The sequence below is a fragment of the Echiichthys vipera genome (assembly GCF_963691815.1).
Source record: "Echiichthys vipera genome assembly, chromosome: 2".
Classification (NCBI taxonomy): domain Eukaryota; kingdom Metazoa; phylum Chordata; class Actinopteri; order Perciformes; family Trachinidae; genus Echiichthys; species Echiichthys vipera.
The window spans coordinates 26,214,243-26,234,906 of record NC_139827.1 but is presented as its reverse complement, the minus strand read 5'-3'; the positions used below and the strand labels follow the sequence as shown (position 1 = coordinate 26,234,906).

At 40.7% G+C, this 20,664-nt stretch overlaps 2 protein-coding genes across 4 annotated transcripts; both read left to right on the top strand.

Moving 5' to 3' along the window:
• Nucleotides 1-1,531: 1,531 nt before the first annotated feature.
• Nucleotides 1,532-14,886, top strand: LOC310965342 (interleukin enhancer-binding factor 3-like). 2 transcript variants are annotated; one of them, XM_083938872.1, is made up of 20 exons: nucleotides 1,532-1,605; nucleotides 2,027-2,151; nucleotides 2,677-2,788; nucleotides 3,283-3,476; nucleotides 3,606-3,780; nucleotides 3,922-4,156; nucleotides 6,189-6,280; nucleotides 7,251-7,346; nucleotides 7,459-7,570; nucleotides 9,245-9,342; nucleotides 9,423-9,537; nucleotides 9,636-9,776; nucleotides 11,397-11,587; nucleotides 11,791-11,910; nucleotides 12,083-12,214; nucleotides 12,744-12,908; nucleotides 13,275-13,401; nucleotides 13,529-13,567; nucleotides 13,875-14,216; nucleotides 14,381-14,886. In XM_083938872.1, the coding sequence occupies exons 2-20, from the start codon at nucleotides 2,048-2,050 to the stop codon at nucleotides 14,470-14,472; spliced, it is 2,682 nt and encodes an 893-aa protein (XP_083794998.1). In that variant the 5' UTR covers nucleotides 1,532-1,605; nucleotides 2,027-2,047; the 3' UTR covers nucleotides 14,473-14,886. The 2 variants fall into 2 exon arrangements, with proteins under 2 accessions (XP_083794998.1, XP_083794999.1); XM_083938873.1 differs by lacking the exon at nucleotides 13,529-13,567.
• Nucleotides 14,887-16,087: 1,201 nt separating this feature from the next.
• acp5a (acid phosphatase 5a, tartrate resistant) lies at nucleotides 16,088-18,909 on the top strand. Of its 2 annotated transcripts, none has more exons than XM_083922921.1 (6): nucleotides 16,088-16,202; nucleotides 16,748-16,835; nucleotides 16,915-17,114; nucleotides 17,857-17,981; nucleotides 18,057-18,402; nucleotides 18,494-18,909. In XM_083922921.1, the coding sequence occupies exons 2-6, from the start codon at nucleotides 16,748-16,750 to the stop codon at nucleotides 18,731-18,733; spliced, it is 999 nt and encodes a 332-aa protein (XP_083779047.1). In that variant the 5' UTR covers nucleotides 16,088-16,202; the 3' UTR covers nucleotides 18,734-18,909. The 2 variants fall into 2 exon arrangements, with proteins under 2 accessions (XP_083779047.1, XP_083779046.1); XM_083922920.1 differs by lacking the exon at nucleotides 16,088-16,202 and adding an exon at nucleotides 16,507-16,587.
• Nucleotides 18,910-20,664: the final 1,755 nt, after the last annotated feature.

The window sequence follows — 20,664 nt, the reverse complement described above, 5'->3', positions numbered from 1 at the left end:
AACAAAAAGGCCTGTGTAGAGAAAAAGGATATTCGTTTGGGTTACACTGTGTACAGTCAAACTGTTAAATATTGTTATATAGAATTATTCTAGTAGCTAAGTCAAATTACAACAGAGAATTTTGTATCGCTGTTCTTTAGTATTCTCTTAGCTTTCCTGAGTATTAGTATTAGGCAATGTGTGTTTAGGTTGAAGGGGACTAAACTACTGACTGACATGTTGTTTATTTGTATCCAGATGAGTTTCCTTATTAACGTTAGCTTGTGAGCTATTTGAACATGCGTGTGAATCATCAGTTAATTAATGGTATGTACAGATTTGTACTTGGGCTGTGCATGATTACACTGACAAATTAACCTGAAAGAGGATGTGATCTGCAGAATGAATTTCCTATAGATGACAATGACGACAAAAGGATTATCCACAAAGGTTGAGCAAATCTTTTTGTATTCATTCATTCATTCATTCATTTCATGTCATCAGTACATCAGTTACATTTATATCAACTCACATCAACAACTAAAATATGATTTGGCAACGTTATTACTGAGCTCTTTAACATTTAAATGAAAAACAAACTATTCTTTTTAATAAAAAGAACAAATATAAAATGGGAATTTACAGTAAAAATAAAGGTGCATCTTAATGATGGCGACATACATAGATATTCTCAGATTCAGATCGATGCATTGTTACACCCTTAGCTCTAATGTGAGTAGACTTTTAGACGAGGTGTAGCACTACGATGAAATACTATCATAACCAGCTTCCTATGTTATCTGTTTCCCCCCCTGCATCATCTCTTTTCAACCACATTTAAGTGGTCTGCGACTGCAACATTCCTTCCTATTCCACAGGCCTGCCTGAAAAGCCTTAGCGAATGCAACTAGTTGGAAACATACAGTAATATCTACATGACTCACTTCAAAATACTCACTGTGCTGGTGTGTAACTGGCACATAAACATCCTACATTCAGTAACTGGAATGTGTAACAATAATAAATCAGCACAAATTAAATAACCATTTATGAAAAATATATATTCACCTACTATTGTTTACTATCTATTGTTTAGAGATTCCGTTCCACCAGATGGCAAAAACGTCTGTCTTGGTGAATTATTCACCTAAAATGTGACTACTGCAGCTCTCTAAACCTTACACATTGTAACCTACTGATGGTTAGCCTAATTGCAATATTATGACTTTAGAAACACAACAAAAACAGCTTCTCTTCTTGGCCTTCATGGCAGGTGTTTTTTTAACCACTTTAAAGGTAGCCTCTACAATGTATCTGCGCATGCGCCAACGAACCTTCTCCAAAGCGACGTCGTAGAGAATAAAAGAGGCCAAATGCAGCAATAATCTTCTTTATAATTCATTATAAGTTACATGAAGACGTCACTCGTCTCACAAATAATAATAAATAGCCATAAATGACTCTTACAATATATTTTAACCGAACCATTACCTTCTTCATTTCTAGCCTCTACCATTTTCAAAGGTCGTGCAGTGACGTCATTTTCAGGCGACCTTTGGTCGACAGCTAACGCTACTTTACCGCGAAGGCTCTAACGTTACCCTTTATATCCTCTCGTTGTCAAAGGTAAGCACTCACTGCACAAACTGAACCTAAACAAACGTGACTGGTATCGTGTGGAAGATGCTCCCATAACGGCAAAAATAGACACAAATGTCATTGTCGGCAAGTTGGACGTTGTGGTCAACGTTAGCTACTTCGTTAGCACCAGTGCTAAACATTGACGTTAGCAATAACTGGCCCCTTTATTTAACATAATACGGGAGGGTAAATAACGGGACCGCTGTAGGCTGTTGGGCAATGTGTTTTCAAGTTGAAGGGGACTGAACTACTGAATCACGCGTTGTTTATTTGGATCCAGATGAGTTTCCCGACGAGCGGTAGCTTGTTAGCTGCTAGAACATGCATGTGGATCGACGGTTAACTTGATTTCCATCATGTTACTGCCAGTAATCTAAGTTAACAGTTGTTTTGTTCTTTCTGTAAGAGGTGACTGCTTCGTGCCAGCATGTCTGCAGCGCATTGGGGTGAGCACCAGGCGTATGAGGAGCTGCTGTACTGGGACAGCCTGATACAACAGGGCCACCGCCTCCTCCCGCACGACTTTGACAGGTAACATTACACACGCGCAAGGGTTAACAAAGGAGTTTTACATTGAATCAAATATGAGATGATCCTGAAATGCGGGCCAGGCATTTGAATGTATATAGCAAAAATCATTATAAGCACCTTAAATTAAAATACACAGAACTTAAAGTTTAAGTTAAATACTAACCATAATTGAAGGTAGATACATGCAGAAATGTATCAGAAATCTGAGGAAATAGAAATGTTCTTTTTGCTCTTGGATGTGGGCATTGTTGTGACAGATCAGATAACAGCCGAGTTGAGCTGAGCTGATCAGTTAATGCTATATTTACCATTTTGTGCTGAATTCACTTTTACCGTAACAGCCTGTTGAACAAAATGTAGAATTAGGGGTAGGTCATGTAGGGTCATGTTAACGGTTCAGAGTGTCATTAAAAAAATATATTATTGTTGCGTTACTACATTATCAAAGCACCTCATTTTGACTATTAACAACAGTGCCTGGTCAGGGCTGTTCTCATTTATTTATTTATTTTTCCCTCCCTCCAGATATGAGGATCTGCGTTACTGGTATGACTGCCTATGCTACGAGGAGGAGCTGAGACAATACCATGATTACATCAATTCTATTGAGGAGATTGAGGACGTACGGCACCATGAGGTTGTTGTTTCATCTGCTAAATTGTCCCCCAAAGACTTGATAATCCATAAGCTTTTTAATTTGAGTCACTTAAATCCACTTCTTCAAACTTGAGACATGAGACTGAACATCTCATGTTTTCCAGTTTCTTTTGCACTTTAAAAAGATGGCTCTTCCTCTTGCACAAAAGCTCTATTTGGTGCATGCTTCTTTTTCCAAGTGTTTTTTTTAATCATGCACTTCCTAACTATTATTACTACTAAACTTCCCAATTCTAGTTTTGTATGCAATTTGTAGGAGGTTGCTTTTTCTAAGTAGCAATAAACTGGATAAGGAATGTCTGAAAGGCTTTTAATGAACACTTGTAGTCAGCTATATTACAAAAATAATTTATCAATATATGATTACAGTATAGTAAATTAGATAAGGTATAAATGAGGTATATGTGCTCTCATCTACTTTGTTGTTCTTTGCTCCAACATAAACCTTGTTTTTTTTCTGATTTACCTATTTAGGAAGCCGCAACCCCTCAGGTGCACGCAGGGCCACATGATCGCCATGTGATGGCCAAACATTCTGACGTGTATCCTTCGCCAGATGAGCTGGATGCAGTGCAGACAATCATCTCCTGTGTGGAGTGTGCCCTTAAGACTGTGTCTGACCAGATGGACACTCTAAAAGATGACAAAGGAAATGCTGAAACAAAGAGGTGAGCATAGTGTCCAAATGGTTCGTGGACGTTGTCCCAATGAAAATGTATCAAGTGGTGTTTGAAATGAGTCTTTTAACTCGACAGGTTTCCATCTTTTTCTATACATAATTATTTTCCCCTTCACAGTGCAAGCAGTGATTCCCAAGAGCGGGTCCTGCGTGGGGTTATGAGGGTCGGCCTGGTGGCCAAGGGACTCTTGCTTAAGGGAGACAAGGACCTGGAGCTGGTGCTGCTTTGCTCCAACAAGCCTACCATCACCCTGCTTAATCAAGTGGCTGAAAAGTTAACTGAACAGTTAGAGGTAGAACTAAATATCTACAGTTGTACATAGTACGCAATTCGTCAGAAAACTTTTTACACATTTAGAATTAGGTTATTGTTCTTTCTTAGATATTGAGTGTCCCCCTTTGCTTACCTAATGTTTTGTTCCTCTTTTTAAAAGGCAAGTTCAGTGGGAACATATACAGTGAGCCCCTGTCCAGGGGATGCAGCCCTTGTTGTAACCAGCAACAAAGAGTCTGCCCTGACTCTCACTATCCACCTGACATCACCTCTTATCAGAGCGGAGCAAGACATTATAACAGAAGAATGTACAGAAGAAGGCGGAGGAGAAGTTGCAGCAGAAGATGCAACAGAAGATGCAACAGAAGAATGTGCAGAAGAATGTGCAGGAGAAGGTACGTATGTCGGACCAGCATCCCATCATCAGCGGCCTCAGGCCTGATCTGTGTGTTCTCTGTCTGCAGACACTGTACTGCTCCACTGATCTGTAACTCTGCCCGGACAACAGAAACGCCACACACGTTGTCCATGTCATCATTAACCCTCAGTTGAGCTAGTACAGTGACTGTCTCAAACAGATGTCAGTGAACAACCAATGAATGTTGGCTCTTCGCTGGCTCAAGAGCCCTGTCGCCGTTTTAAGATAAACTGGCATTTGCCAGCAGTACATTTCCTCTGTAGTCACTGGTACATTCTGCACAGGTTGCTAACAGTGTCACAGTCATAAAATCAACTTTGTATACTCTTGTTGAATTGTTTTCATGTTTTAAGTGAAGGCTTTTCAAGAATTACAAGTTATAGCTCAGCGCGCATTGCATGTACTTGATACTGAACATGTGCATCTGGCACCAGCTGCAGCAAAACTGATATATATTTATGGAAGTGACAATGGGGACATTAGTGTGGCTTCTCTTGGGAGGATTTAAACCAGACAGGAACAGCTTGTTTATAGATGAATGTGTTGGTTAATGGAGTGTTTGTCGATCTTCTGTGTTGATCAGCATGAGCTGTATTTACATGGGAGCCTAAAGTTTCAGTAAGTTAATAAGGTCAAGGGTCAAGCTGAAGCCCCACGTATAGAACCATACCTGCCTCAGTGCAGTTTTAGTCCATTCACTACACTGCACAGTGGGGCTGCACAATTTAAATGTTTTAATAATTGTTATCAAGATTTTAGCTTAGTCATTCAGACTTAATCAGGGGCAGCACTGACACTGTGTTTGGAGAGCTTACACTGGTGTATCTAATTAAGGGCTCCCTGATCACAGCTAAACTTTACCAGGAGTAGTGTTAAAATGGTAGTCATATCAACAACGTAAGCTTATAAACATGATATATATATATATATATATTTTTTTTTTAATCTAAGACCTATTTTCACCAAGAAGCTGGTGGTGTGAGTGTCAGATTTATTAGGCTACAGTTGTTATTTCAGTGTCAGAATACATATTCGATCAACATTTAAGTAAATCAGGCTCAGTATCAGGGATACCCAATAATAAAGGACTTCACTTCGGTGACATTGTTATTGGCATTAAGGAATCTAATTATACTTACTGATATGTAGAGAAAACATATCATACCATACAAACCAAAATCTTACTTACTTACTTGCTTACTTAAAGCTTTTACCAGATTTTAACACTTCCGCTTTCCTAAATAAGGATGTATACTTGTGCAGGTGATTGTCATTTCAGTGCAATATCTTTGCGTTTATAATTTTGGCGTTTTATCATGCAGCCCTATTACAAGCATACTTTACTGTTGGCCATCAGTTTTTTCAGTTTTTGATCTGTCCTTTAGAAATCAACTTGCAGAAGCCTAAAACTGGCAGGGGATAGATAAGTTCAATTGTATTTGCAGTGTAGAAAATGAGCTAAAACCTGCACAAAGCTGGTATGGCCCTTTTTTGTGTTTCCAATCTTTTCTAAGGCCTGTTAAAGCCACTTTTAGATCAGGGACTCCATCAGTTTTGCTGCAGTGTGGGGCAGACGTGAAGATTCTCTAAATGCTTGTGATTTTTCAAATAATTGCCTTTTAGTTTGTCAAGTTTTTTAGGAACGCTGGACCTTTGACCAACTGGACACACTGTCTCAGGAGGGGGGGGAAGCAGCTAACCTAAGCCAAGGAAAAGGGGGTATTTTTTGTACTTAACCCAGTGCATACATGAACAACATTCTAAGTAATGTTGTAAATACTACTTTGTATTAATTACATTATTTACTCCCACACAATATGTTCAAATCAGCTGGGCTCTGTGACCGGTGTTGATGCTTGATGAGACTAAAGATTAACATATTAGGTACTTGGGACCCCCTTTCCTTGCTGCTGCTGGTTTGGGGAAAGCTGCTTCTCCCTGAGCTGCAAGACAGATCCAACCCCCTTGGTCAAACTGTACCTTTTCTTCTTACCCCACCTCGTCAATAGAAGCGCGAACAGTCAACGATCCGCCGGACGTTCTGGACAGGCAGAAATGCCTATCTGCCTTGGCGTCTCTCCGCCACGCCAAGTGGTTCCAGGTTTGCATTCACGTCCTTATTTATACATAAGGTTGAACTGTTTCTTTTAATGGTCTCTCTTTATTATCCAGTTAGAGACATTAAAGCTGCAGCTGGTAACTTTTATCAAAATAATGTTTTGTTATATCTGCAGTGAACTGTCACTATGTCTGGACAGTATCACATGAGACAGAAAACAAGGAAAACCAGTCAGTCGAGCAGGCGACTGTTGGCAATGTCAATGACTGTTTATGAACTCCTGTCAATCTAGGCAGCAATGATCAAATATGAATCAAGATTCTGTGGCTGCATTGCCTATTTCTCACCTCAAATGTCTTCAGAAAACATGCTTTAGTGTAATGTTCAACTATAAAATGTGAGACTGCTCACAAACTTCTCTTGTTTGAACATTGCTGCCTAGTTTGATAATTAATTGTCCGCCTCAATTTTGCAAAGGACATTAAGAGCACCAGGAGGAGGCAGAGGAACGTGAGGTTTTTCATAGATGATCGTCTCATGGGCTACCGTCAGGATAGAGTGACAGAACGAATATTAAGAAAAATCCAAGTTACAAACTGAATCTCTAACACTTAAAATGGGCTATTAGTCTTTGTTGATACGGTGCATAATCTTATGAGAGGGTAAAGTGTGTTGAGTTTGAGTTTTACTTATTAACTCAGTGATCTGCTGCTCCATACCAATGGCAAGTTTGGACAAATCATTGGTATTGACACCAGCATATAATGTGATTTATCAAAATGCTCTCAATATCAACAATTGTGAAAAGTTTTTTCTATTGACCACAAGAAACAGCATGCGGACCAAAATGTGTGATATGTGTTAGTCTTAACGGTTGATTTGGAAAGGGCTCACTTCTGACCTTTCTGCTTTGTTTACCGGGGTGGTTTTGTGGAACCTCAGAGCACAGGGTTGAGGTGACATCAGAGGCAGCCGTTCCTCTGACTGAACTGGCTTTTGTTTGTGTCTCCAGGCCAAAGTCAACGATCTGACTTCTGCTGTGGTCGTGATCCGGATCATGAGAGACTTGTGTAACCGTGTTCCTACGTGGACGCCACTCTCAGGATGGGTGAGGAAACTGTGGTTGAACATGTTGCAGCGAAGATGTTGCACTTTTTAAATATTTTTTCTTTGGATATTGATGAGAAGTGTCTAAACTCTGTGCTCTCATCTCCACGCAGCCTCTTGAACTGCTGGTTGAGAAGGCTATTGTCACATCTGAGAGGCCAATGGGACCAGGCGAATCATTGCGCAGAGTTTTGGAGTGTGTTGCGTCTGGAATGCTCTTGGAAGGTGAACTTTTTTATTGAGGTGTCGAATCACTTTGTTTATACACTGGCATTAACCTTAATACTAGGGCTGGGACTTTTAACACTTTTTTTACGGTTAATTAATTACAGAAAAAAATAACACAGCAAAAAAAATAACTCAATTAGTTGCAATTAATTTTTTCACATTGCGGAACGTTGCTCATTACACGAGTTCCCGCCAGCCCGCAATACTGACGCACAGGACACAACATGAGAGAAATGAAACCGATGAGAAATGAGTTGTTGGGTTCACTGGGCGGACATTTGAGTTCTGAAAAACGACCAAGTGGAAACATAGACAAGAGCACGGTTGTGTGCATATTGTGCAAGAAAGAATTCACCTCCTACCGGAGGCTTCTGAACATGCTGCAGCTAATGTTAGCACAGACGACGCTAAACATGTTGCAGCTAACGTTAGCACCGACGACGCTGAACATGTTGCAGCTAACGTTAGCACAGACAACGCTGAACATGTTGCAGCTAACGTTAGCACAGACAACGCTGAACATGTTGCAGCTAACGTTAGCACAGACAACGCTGAACATGTTGCAGCTAACGTTAGCACAGACAACGCTGAACATGTTGCAGCTAACGTTAGCACAGACAACGCTGAACATGGTGCAGCTAATGTTAGCACAGACAATGCTGAAGGGACTGATCATTTTTGTTTCTGTTTTTTGAAAACATGGGAGAAAAAACTCTATGTTAAACTGTTTATTTTATGCCAAGGATGATATTCTAAATATTTTTGCAGTGTTAGGTTTCTACTTTTCTTGAATATACCGTACTAAGCTAGGGGTGGAACGGTTTACAGAAAAAATCTGTCCCGTTCGGTATGCATGTCACGGTTCGGTATACGTGTGTACTGTTCGGTTTATGAGGTGCAACGTAGCGTAAGCCTTCATGACCGCTGTCCTCTCATATCCATCTCAGCGCTACGTCTCAGCGCTACGTCTCAGTGCGTCAAGTCCCAGCGCGCTGGGAAACTTGCTCCACACGCTCCCTGTAGGCACACGGCCACAAACGCTACGCATACTCCTGCTACGCACATTCCCGCTATGCTCTTCTTCGCGGGTTTCTGAATCCTCTTGGCAACAGTTCGCTAAAATGCGCTCTGTTGTTGTTGTTCTCAATAGTTTCTGTCTGGTTAAATCCGTGGTTAAAACACCACATAAATGTCTGAAGTTGATAAAAATCATGCTACTCTGCATTTATGTTACGTTCATTTTTTTTTAAGTCCAGTTTTTGATGAATAAACTAATGTTTAACATGTACTTGTCAGCCTGGTAAAGTAACTAGTTACTGAAGTAATCAGATAAATGCAGTGGAGTAAAAAGTAGAATATTTCCACTGATTTGTAGAGGAGTAAAAGTATAAAGTAGCATGTAAATGAAATACTCAAGTAAAGGAGAAGAGCCTCAAAGTTGTACTTTAGTCCAATAATTGAGTGAAAACCTCTGATTAACAGGTTTGTTCATTCAACAAGGATTGTTTTTTAACAAGCTTGTTGCACTTTGAGGCCTATGACTAATATTTGCATTGATAAAATAAAGGCAATATACTGTATGTACTCCTATCTCACTGCATTGTTTTACAATATCCATTAATCGTGTCCCACTACTAATTAATACACTAATGTAAATGTATCTTTGCAAAGACGGCCCAGGAATTAGGGATCCATGTGAGAAGGAAGAAGTCGACGCCACTGCATATCTGACTCTGCAACAGCGTGAAGACATCACACAGAGTGCGCAGGTAAGATAAGGATGCTAATACATGCACTCAAGCACACTCATGTTTTTGGATATAATGCCTAACTTTGACATTTCCCCTAGTTTGCCTTAAGGCTGTGTGCATTTGGACAAATACACAAGGTGTTGGGAACGGACTTCATAAACTATAAACCTATAAAGCCACGAAGAGGTGGAGCCAGCAGCAAAGTTGGCACAGGTACCTAATCTTTGTTCGTTAACCCCTTTTCTGTGCAGTTCCCTGAAAACTTTCATGAAACAATTTGTTCTCATGCTCGTTTCTGCTTTTTCATGCAGCCCAGATACCACCTGCTGGACACTTCAGTCTATCAACTAAGAGACCTTACACAGAGATGGAGAAAGAAGAGGAGGAGCCCCAACTCAACAGCAAACAGAGGAAGTTTCTCAAGTTCCAGAAGCGCTTTCAGAGGAAATCATGTTAGTAATGACTATCAGAGTCCCTGGTATAGGCAGAGCCTTTTTACTTTTAAAAGAGCAGTGGATATATTACTGAATCGTATAATGTACAACTGTATATAGTTCGCTCCACTGGGCTTATTTAAAAGATACAATAAGTGTAACTTGAATCTTACATCTCTACATGTTTGCCATGGTTCTTGAAATTATTGAAAGTTTGTGAATTTGAGGGGTGGTGGGGGGAATCAGGGGTTTTTGCATTTTTTTCAAAATAGTATGAATAGACGTGTGTGTGCGTGCCTGTTTGTGTGCGCGCGTGCATGCGTGTGTAAGTGTGAATACATGGTTCTTTTGATATCATTTTTTAGCTTAATGTTTGATAAATGGGCTCTGTTCCTTTTCTGTCTCTATTGCCGAACTTACACTTTTTGTTTTCCTGTGCTGTTAGAGGAGCATCCTGTCTTTTTAATTGTCTGTGAGTTACTGTAAAGTTAGTTTTCATTATAAAAACTCTGTGTTGTAACAGTAATTAACCTTTAGCCATCCTTCAAACTATTTCTTCCTTGAATTTGAGGGAATTGGACATGAAAAGTCCTCAAATTTGATGTTTAAGAAGGTGTGGGGACCCTGTTTCTTTTTGCCACACACTTTTATGTTACTTTTGACAGTTTGTACATGGCCTGAGGGTCCACGATTACAGTCTAATATCTGTACCTAATAAACACAGTGTACTAGAATTACGACAGAACAGCAGTGTTTTTATATTTCAAGTAAATTGCTCAGAAGCTGTTGTCCAATGATCAGACTTAAATGCGCTTTTGATGCAAAAAAAAAATCCCAAATTGTCATAGTCTTCAAGTACTGAAGGATAGATCTGCAACCAAAATCAATTTCCTATAACCGTATACCATTAGCATATTTGAGAATGCAAACTTTCGGAAGAATTTGCAGATTTGAATCCAAAATAGGTTACCTACGTGAATCGTGCACCAATTTTAAACTTTTTTTTTACAATCGATGTTTTTTTATAATTCCTGGTTTTATGAACACCCTTTATTCCCGCGTCTATGCATGTGCATAAATAATCATTAATAAAGTTTGTGATAATTTGGACCCGGCTCTGCGTTCTCTTGACTGTTTTTTAAGTGCCCTGAACTGATGTCTCCCCTTTTCAATACTTTTGTAGCCGTTATTAGATTTATTTTATGGTGAGTTTTCCCTCTATCATCATGTTAAAGTTGATAGTAAATCCACATTTTAAAGCAGATATAAATTAACCAAAACATTTTTCCTGGGGGGAGGGCAGCTTTGTCACCCCTGATGAGTTTGCATGGCAGCATAATACATCAGTAGAACACAGAGTACACATCTTTTGTGCATTTTAGAGGTTTATGACTACATTGGATCCCCCGTGTTTTTCAGTAAACTGTTTTGACTCTAAAAGAAACTTGGTGAAATAATACAAAATGATCTTCCATCAATGTGCTTAAGAAATATACAATTATACAAGGTTACCAGTTTAGGGGAATGGAAGTAATTAAAGGAGAAAATGCAGCCAAATACCTGTTTTTCTAAATGTATGTATTTGATTGTTCATGTTTCTCCTTCTGCCTTCCCTCTACCTGTTCCTTGTCCCTATAGTCACAGATGATTTTAGCATGAATGCCGTGATGCGTCTGAACCAGTACAGACCCGGCCTGGAGTACCGACTTACATCTCAGACAGGTCCAGTCCACGAGCCCGTCTTCACAATGGCTGTGGACGTAAATGGGAAGACTTACGAGGCAACAGGGCCCTCTAAACGAGCTGCCAAGCTTAACGTAGCAACCAAGGCAAGAATCTTTATTTCTCCCAACATAAGTAGCTTTAGTATAAAAGTCGGTTTAAAAATTGCCCAAGATTGGCCGTTTTTTAATGACACCACACTGGCCATGTTTGCCTGTTGTGATTGACAGTTTTTCTTCATCATTACAGCCCACACTGGGTATGTGAATAAATGAAGAGTTGTTAATGTTTAGACTTTTGTAATTCTCAGGTCCTACAGGATCTCGGTCTTCCAACAGGATCAGAATCTAAAGCAGAGTCCATTGTTGATGTTGAAGGAACCCAGGAAGTAGTAAAAGCTGCTAGCACAGCGTCCACTACATCAGAAGACGTACGTACCTCAGTCTCCCCCTCTGGAGTGATGTATTTAGAAGCCTTTTTAAAAAAAAAAAAACTCCCACTCAGTAAAGTCATCTCAGCATTTCTTTTCCTGTGAAAAAAGTGACATGTTAGACGTTTGTTGTTGTGTTTAACAGCCATTTTTGTCCATTTGCGACAAACAGAACGGCCAAGGTCCTATCTTGACCAAACATGGCAAGAACCCTGTGATGGAGCTGAATGAGAAGCGCCGCAGCCTGAAGTACGCACTGTCTGCAGAGACAGGGGGCTCACATGAAAAGTGCTTTGTCATGGAGGTGAGTCGGTAGTATTTTATATAAGAACCAAGACTCAAAAAAAAATGTTTTGTTTTTTCATCCTTTGCTTTTCATGTGTAATGAACACACAAATGTAAAGGTGCTGCACTCAAAATACCGAAAAAAGTTACCTACACGCGGTTCTCATTGATCGCTCCCCAACTTGTCAAAGTGGATGCTTTGTTACGGTCCTCGGCATCTGATACTGATGCACAAGAGGCCCAAGAGACACTAGGCATCTGGGCACAAGCTGCGGTCTGATCAGCCCTGGATTGGAGGATGTATGATGTTGAAAGACCAGAAACACCACTGATTATGTGCCCAGAGCCATCAGAATATGTATTTTCAGTTTTCTGCTATATTAATGTTCTGAATGTCGAGTACAGACCGTTTTAAAAGTCCACTTAGGATTTTCGCATTTGCGTTAACGACTTTGTCGACTTTGTATAATGAAACACTGTGAAAGAAAGTAATGCATGTCAGTTTTAAAAGGGCAAACACGTTGATGTGTTATCTTTTTCCTGTCCAGGTGGAGGTTGACGGGCAGAAGTTCAAAGGGAGAGGCTCTAATAAGAAGGAGGCAAAGGCCTACGCTGCCCTCGCTGCTCTGGAGAAGCTGTTCCCAGAGGACGGCGGAGATCCCAACATTAACAGAAATCCTGCTGCTAAGAAAAAGGTCACCTACACCGACATGGTAATTTATGTAGTATAGGATGTGATCTATGCTTTATCTAGTTAGTATTGCTGACCAGTCCAGGTACATTACTGTGCATGGTCTGTATTACGATGGATGTGGACCATTTTGGGTGCCTCTCTTATATAGTGTGGATTGGAGCATTAAGGTATTATATTACGAACCTAATGTTGAATAAAAACATTGAATTGCTTAGTTAAATATCAAAATGGTGACACCCTTCAAAAAACCATGCTCATTTAAGACATTGTTCTGTTTTATCTTAATATATATGTATCTCTGACACATTAGCCACTACAAGCACGCTCTCTTTCCTAAAAGCATTTGCTCTTTGTATCAAATCGCGTGCCATTTCCTGTTCAACAGCACATCCCTGGGTTCGGCACTATCCGTGGAATTCCTTCAGACTCCGGGACTCGTGGCTGGGGTCCCAACAGAGGTCGAGGCAGGGGGCGAGGCAAACCATATACTTCAGGACCCAGCTATAACCAGGGTAAGGAAGTTTGCACTGGCTAGGGGTCAGCATAGTCATACAATGACAATATAAGATCCTTTAAATACACTTCATGCACCTGTAAGGAAATCAATTAAATGGTCATTTCTTTCCTTTATTTTAAAAGCCAACTATAGTTATGAGAGCAACACTGGCACAGGCTATCGTAAGTAACTACTCACCAATATACACCCATATCCCTAAAGAATTACAGCCGATTCCTTTGCAGTCGCCCTAATATATGTAGTGCATATCGAAGTAGTGCCTGTCTCAAGTTATACTGCTGTCATCATCCCCCCGGTTTCTCTTGATTGACGCGTTTGTTTTATTTTTCTGTCTCTTGTTTATTTGTTTTGGTTGTCTGGTGTTTTTGTTTGTTTGTTTGTTTGAACCATTGAATGAAAATTACACAATGTTTGAAACAACCGATTTTACATAGCAGTGATAATGCTCTCGTTTCATCCGTCTTTTAGATCAGCTGTACGGTAATGATGCAGCCAGCACCGCAGCGACAGACACCGGCCCCACTGGAACAGACGGCAGCATTGGCTACGGCACCTTTTACCCGGAGGGCAACACCGCCTACACCTCCACACTTGAATCCAGCTCCAACTTCAACACCACAAAGGGAGAGAGCTACCAGTCGATGCCTCCCCCCGCCGACCAGGAGAGCCCCTACAGCTACGGGTATGGAGATGAGAAGAAAAAGATGCTGACCCAGAGTCAGAACGAGGTCCAGGGAGGAGGAGACTACTCTATGTACAGCACAGCTTACCCGAGCTCGGTGACAGGTGGCCAGATGTATAATAATTACGGTGAGTGAAGAAGTACCAAGTCGAAATCAAATAACACCGCTCATCTCTTTATTATTATTGATATATCTCTGACCCCTTGCTGCATTATGTTCCAATATCATGTTTTAAGAGAAAATGCATCCGGTACATAAAGTAACACCTTCTGGTTTGATCTCCCTCTACAGACTGGGGGAATCAGCAGGGGTACAGCTCGTACCAGGGATACGAAGGACAAAACCAGGGCTCATACTCTGGATACAGCGACATGAATTACTAACCATCACGTTGTATACAGCCTTTCTCACCACGCTACGTCATCTTTGAACTCTCTGCCCACCCTGATGATCCTGGGGTAGTACTTCTGAAAAGGAAAAAAAGTGATTGTTTTGTCTCTGAAACTGGATTTTTATCTTGTGTTTTCACCTCTTTTGTTAGTTCTTGGACATATGGTTAAACAGTTTGTGAGTGACAGATGCAGGCGTATCCTTTCTGTTTACTGTTAACTGCGACACCCCTCATCGTGTTTGTGTTGACATGAGTGTGTGTCGTTTTTTAATCTAGTGTATTGGCTCTGTATTAGTATGTTATATTTTTTATTTGAAGGTGCTTGTAGTTTTGAACTGAAGATTTATTTCTGAGTCACATAAAATGCTCTAATCTTTATGGTTAAATAAAGGACTCTTATTTTGGAGCAACGTTTTTTGTTTTTTTTAACTATCAGTTTGCTAATTCAACTTGAGCTTTCCTTAAATTTACCAAACATATTTCTTACAGGAGTGCTGCGAACGGCTCCTGCAACACATGCAGACGCTCCACAGTATCAGCCAGCACGTATTATCACTATGTAGCATGCAAGGTCAGTATGTAGAGCTATGTGGCTAACAAAGATGAGATAAAGCCTCATTTACCCCTGTGAGGAAATAAGGTTACTTTAGTTGCAGACATACTTGGGTCCCCCAGGGAAAATATGATCACAGGCACAGTGTAAAACAGGCAGTGCACGTGGTAGATGTAGAACAAGCTATCATAAAAATGTGTGTAAATGCATACTGTAAGTGTTTTCAGCATTAATATACAATCTGCTTTGTATTTCAAGACATGGCATATATACTATATACAAATGTGTTGTATTCCTTTCTTAAAGGGGCACTCCACAGTTTTAATATTGCACTTCCATAACAATTGAGAGACTGATTTAAAGGTCGTCACCTAAATTAAGAATTCCGATATGTTATTTCCATGACCTCAAAAAGTTATTTCAGTTTTAATATTAGTGAGCATGAGCTGCTCTCTCTCAAAACCAGAAACCAGAGAGGTCTCAAACTTGTGAAGTCATCAAGTATAAAGTGGAGCTGCTCCATAGACAATGAATGGAGACTGATGTTTTCTTTTTTATACCGGCTTTACTCTCTTATAGTTGTCAGTTCTGAAACAGACCCTCAGAACATTCCTTTGATGCCCTCAGTGTCATCTCTAACATATTTCTCAATTCATTGTCTATGGCCTTCCAGCTTTAACAGATTGTTTGCATCAATGTGGAGAGGGCAGTGAGTCCTGAAAAATAAAAAATAGGTGGTTTACATAACCAAAGTTAAAGAAAACAAATACAAACAGAACATAAAAGACTGCATTCTGTAAGAATATACAATTCAGCCATGCTGTCAGCATTGTTCTTTATGTTAAGCATTAAACCACTGAAATAAACCCAGTAAGCCACATTACTTACAATATCTTAAAAGATGGCCTCAAAAATATGGACAAAATGAAGGAAGTGGAAAAATTGTTGTCTAGACACCAGCTATAATAACCACAGTGGATCACATGGCCAAGATAACCCTTGGGTCTAAAGACTGAGTCAGGACGTGAGCAACGATCATGCCCCAGTGGCGTGTCCCGGGGCATGATCTCCTCCAGGAATGCTGATAAAAGGCGGGAAGGAAGAGCGCTGCGAGGACAGATAGAGTGTCCTGTCAGGTCGTCCTGAGAACCCATCACCAGTTATCAGCTGTGAGTGCTTTTCTGTTGTTGTTTTTTTTATCTGTAGCTCTATGACCTTATTATCTCTGCACACTGACGCCTACTCTTGACAAGTTTTTTTTCTTACTGCTTTACTCAAGTGTATGAAAGTCATTTGATATGTCTGTTTCATAATGGACACAGTTTCTTATTTAAGAAAAGCAAAAATGCAATGATATGCTTTAACAGACATGAAATTGTGACCTCTGACCCTTTCAGCTTAATGGACATGGCTGCTTTGATTAGCGTCTATTAGCTGCAGCTGGGACATGTCCCCTGCAGGCTGCAGCCAATCACAAGTCACCTTTAGGCATAAAAGCAAGAGATTGTGGTGTTCAGTAAAGTAGGACGGAGAGAGGAAGCGTAGGCCTGCATGGTAAGCTGCAGCTGTGGTTTGGTGCTTGTTCCGCTTCTGATGTCTTTGATTGTGCATGTGTTGACTTTCTGTTTTCGTCCTGGCTATGTCTTGTTCTCCATTTACTTCTGCTGTCAACTGCTGATGTGATTGTTTTGGGGTTTTCTTTCTTTCTTTAAAGATGGTTCTTACACTGGTATCCATCTTAATTGCTGCCATTCCTGTGGCCTACTGCTATCCTACTGCCTTCCAGGACCTGGAGGGAACCAGTAAGTATTACCTCCCATGAGTTTTCATGACATCAGAATGAGGCCTCGCTCTTAAAGATTGTTTGTGTTCTCTGAATAGGAAACCGAACCTCCATTAAGTTCCTGGCTGTGGGGGACTGGGGAGGAGTGCCCTATCCGCCCTACATCACTGCTGTGCAGAAGGCTACTGCACGAGAAATGAGCAAAGTAGCAGAGCACATGGGAGCTGACTTTGTTCTGGCCCTTGGTGATAACTTCTACTATAAAGGTGTAGACAGCGTGGATTCTCCTCGGTTTCAGGTCAGTTGAGTAAAGTTGAGGTCAAAGTACCTGATAAAGGAATAGTTCAGAGTTTTTGAAGTTGGGTTATATGAGGTACTTCTCATAGTCTGTGTATTATCAGCAGTTGACAGTGACTCACACACCCCCAGTTTAGAGAAGCAGACAGTGGGACTGACACAGAAGATAAGCAGTGTACTGCTGGAGATTGGGGGTGGCAGCAGCTACATTTATTTTGGCTGTCTAAAGTGTATGCTGTTTAGCTTTACCTTGCTGTCAGGTAACCCTGTTCTAAGTTTACGCAGGGGAAACAAAGCAGTTATCTTTGCTCCCGTCAAAGCCTCAGAATCTATTCTAAACTGCTTTGGGGGGTGGGATTGCTGGTCTACCACTGCATCGATCAGTTCATTGCCAACTCTTTTTAAACACAAACAAATCACTTGAGGCTGCGGTAGACCAGCAATGGTTTTGTTCTTTGAGGTAAAATGACTTTGTCAACAGTCTGGCTTTTACGAGAGCATAAAACTGCTTTGTTTCCCAGAGACTAGCAGCAAGAAAAATGGTGGAAAAGTTCTTTAATATTGATAATTTGTTGTGGCTAAAATGTCTCTGCCCCTGTCCACAGTAGTACAGTGGTTAGCTTTTTATAGTAGGACTCCTGTTTTTTTTCTCTGGGGGCATGCTGACTGCCAGAGTTTAGAAACTTTAGAAAAGAAACTTTGTTGACATAAAACCTGGTTTGTCCTCTGGAATCTTCTATCAGGACACTTTTGAGACTGTGTACACGGCAAAGTCTCTCAAAGTCCCCTGGTATGTGCTGGCTGGCAATCATGACCATGCAGGGAACGTCAAAGCCCAGATCGAGTACAGCCAAAAATCTGACAGATGGTAAGGACAATTTCATTTTTTTTAAAAATCAACTAATCTTTCAGTTTTAGCTTGATAACCTTGTTTTATTTTTAGGAAGTTCCCCTCTTACTATTATGAGCTGAACTTCCACATCCCCAACACTGGGAAGACATTGACCATAATCATGCTCGACACCATAATGCTGTGTGGAAACTCTGACGACTTTGTGGACGAGAAGCCCAGAGGCCCCCTGCGTGCGGTGGATGCCAACCGTCAGCTGACGTGGCTGCAGGAGAGGCTGGCTCGGTCCAAGGCAGACTTCCTGCTGCTGGCTGGACACTACCCTGTGTGGTCTGTGTCTGAACACGGGCCCACAGAGTGTCTACTGCAGAGGCTTCATCCCCTGCTCCTTAAATACAAGGCCACTGCTTACCTCTGCGGCCACGACCACAATCTGCAGGTTGGTTCCTGAAACGTGTGAACGCTCTTAGTGTAAATCTTCAAGGCTGCTTTGCCCCCAATCCCATCTTGTCTCTTTGTCCCACGTACAGTACATTGAGGAGTCTGGTGTCGGCTACGTGGTGAGTGGTGCTGGAAACTTCCTGGATCCTGATGTCCGTCACTGGAACCACGTACCCAAAGGTACTGTCAAGTTCTTCACTGGCCAAGCTTCAACTCTTGGAGGCTTCGTCCATGCAGAAGTCACAAAGAACCAGATGATTTTGACCTTCTTCCAGGCTAAAGGGACTTCTCTCTATCGCACTGTCCTCTCCCAGAGGAACTTTGAGTAGATGAGCTCTTCACAGGAACTTCCAAGTTGGCAAATGCATACAGTGTACCTTAATGGCTGGAAATCGTGTTTTTTTTTAACTTTGGCATTAATATTTCAAATCAAAAGTATTTTTAAAATATCAACTAGTTTTACATGGAAATATATTGTATGAAAAAATAAATGGTTTGTAAATGTGTCTTGTCAGCTTGGTTTCTTTTATTGCAGTCAGTTATTGGTTGACGCAGAAGGGGAACAATCCTTTGTGTGCTGAACTTTTCTAAAAGTGCTTTTACAGAAGGGCTTGGCATCATCTGCAAACATAACTGACTTTTAAGCTGACTGAGGAGTTGCTGTATAGATATGAGGCTCAGGTTAGGTCCTATACACAGTAACGCAATTTTCACTGTTCACTTTTCTTGTCAGTGTCTGGATGATGTCTTCGTTTAAACCGAATACCCAGTAGCTACGCTCTCATTCAACAATGTATGGGCTGGTCTAAGTTTACACTGATCAAAACTTGATCTATCTAAACACTTAAATGCTCCGTACATGCATGTGTTTTCTCATATGAGTCTAGGTAGGACTGCACTCTTGTTTGCTGTCTATTCAGTAGCACACATCTACCAGTATGACAAACATGGCTTTGTTTTGTTCATTGACCATGAACAGTCAGGTGACTGTCAAGCGTATGCCATGAACTTGCAGATATGCATGTAAGGCTTGTATATTCCCTAGTGTGCCTGCAAACGCTGTAGTCCTTCAGATCATTCCTAACTGGCTTAGAGTTTAAAGACAATCTTGTGATTTAAAGATTTCCAAATGTGGATTATGCTTTAAGTTTCCCTTTTTAAATTAGAAAAATGGATACTAGACTGAGCCCAGCAGTAGCTTTATCAAATCACTATTACATTATGGGTTCTACCCATTCACCAGTTTGTGGTTTATGATCTTATGCATTATGAAAACAATCACTTTGATTTACGGGTAAGAAAGATATTATGGCAAGCATAAGAGATGTACTTTAGATTAATTTCAATGTGCATGTTATCTTTGCAAATATCTTTTGAGATAATTGTAGCACATTTGACTCATACCACCCAGCCATTATGTGTATGTTTATACAGATATACATGTGTATACTGTGATGTGTGTATATGCATGCATATAGTGTTTGTGTATATATACTGTATGTATATATTATATTTTTAGATATATGAGCTGTACGGTGGTTTTATGCCCTTCGTATTAGAAGTCAAGGTAAAGAGTTATATAGAGTCTGACAACTGGCTGCTACTGAAGGACGAGAGCTCAAGACTTCCACAGTGCTGATCTTTTGTCCATTACAGAGAACCACCTGGCCTGCCAACAGAGGATTAGGCTGAATGACAGCAGATCAACTCGACCAAAGACATCATTAACCTGGGAGCAGAGCAGACGGGCTTCTTTTTTTTCTCCCTCCTCCTGCTGAAGTGTTGAATCGTTTAACCTTACTGCCTTTAATTTCTATATTATGTAAGCAGGGTTTTTCGATATCACCTCTTTTACTCTACACTGAGAATACAAATGCATGTTCAGTTTATGTAAATTATATAAATTCAAAAATCCAGCCAGGACATACTATGTCTTGTGGCATAATGTTATAAAAAGATTATTCCCTTGTTTTTCTTTTCATAAAACTATGTACTGTATCCAAGGGAATTGCTGGATGTCTCTTTTCCTAACCACAGATACTAAAGGGTTACAGACTCTTCATGTGTACTGTCCTGATCCAATTGGGATCAGTTACATGCTGCTGATGTCATGCATCGTCAAACTGTGAGCGGGAGGTGAGAACTGAGTCAATGCCAATAAGAGAATGGCCCAGGCCCGAGGTTAAGCTGTCACCTGAGGGTAAAGGACAGGTAGGGATCACTAAACCCTGACAGACGTAAACTGACGACATAGCAAAAA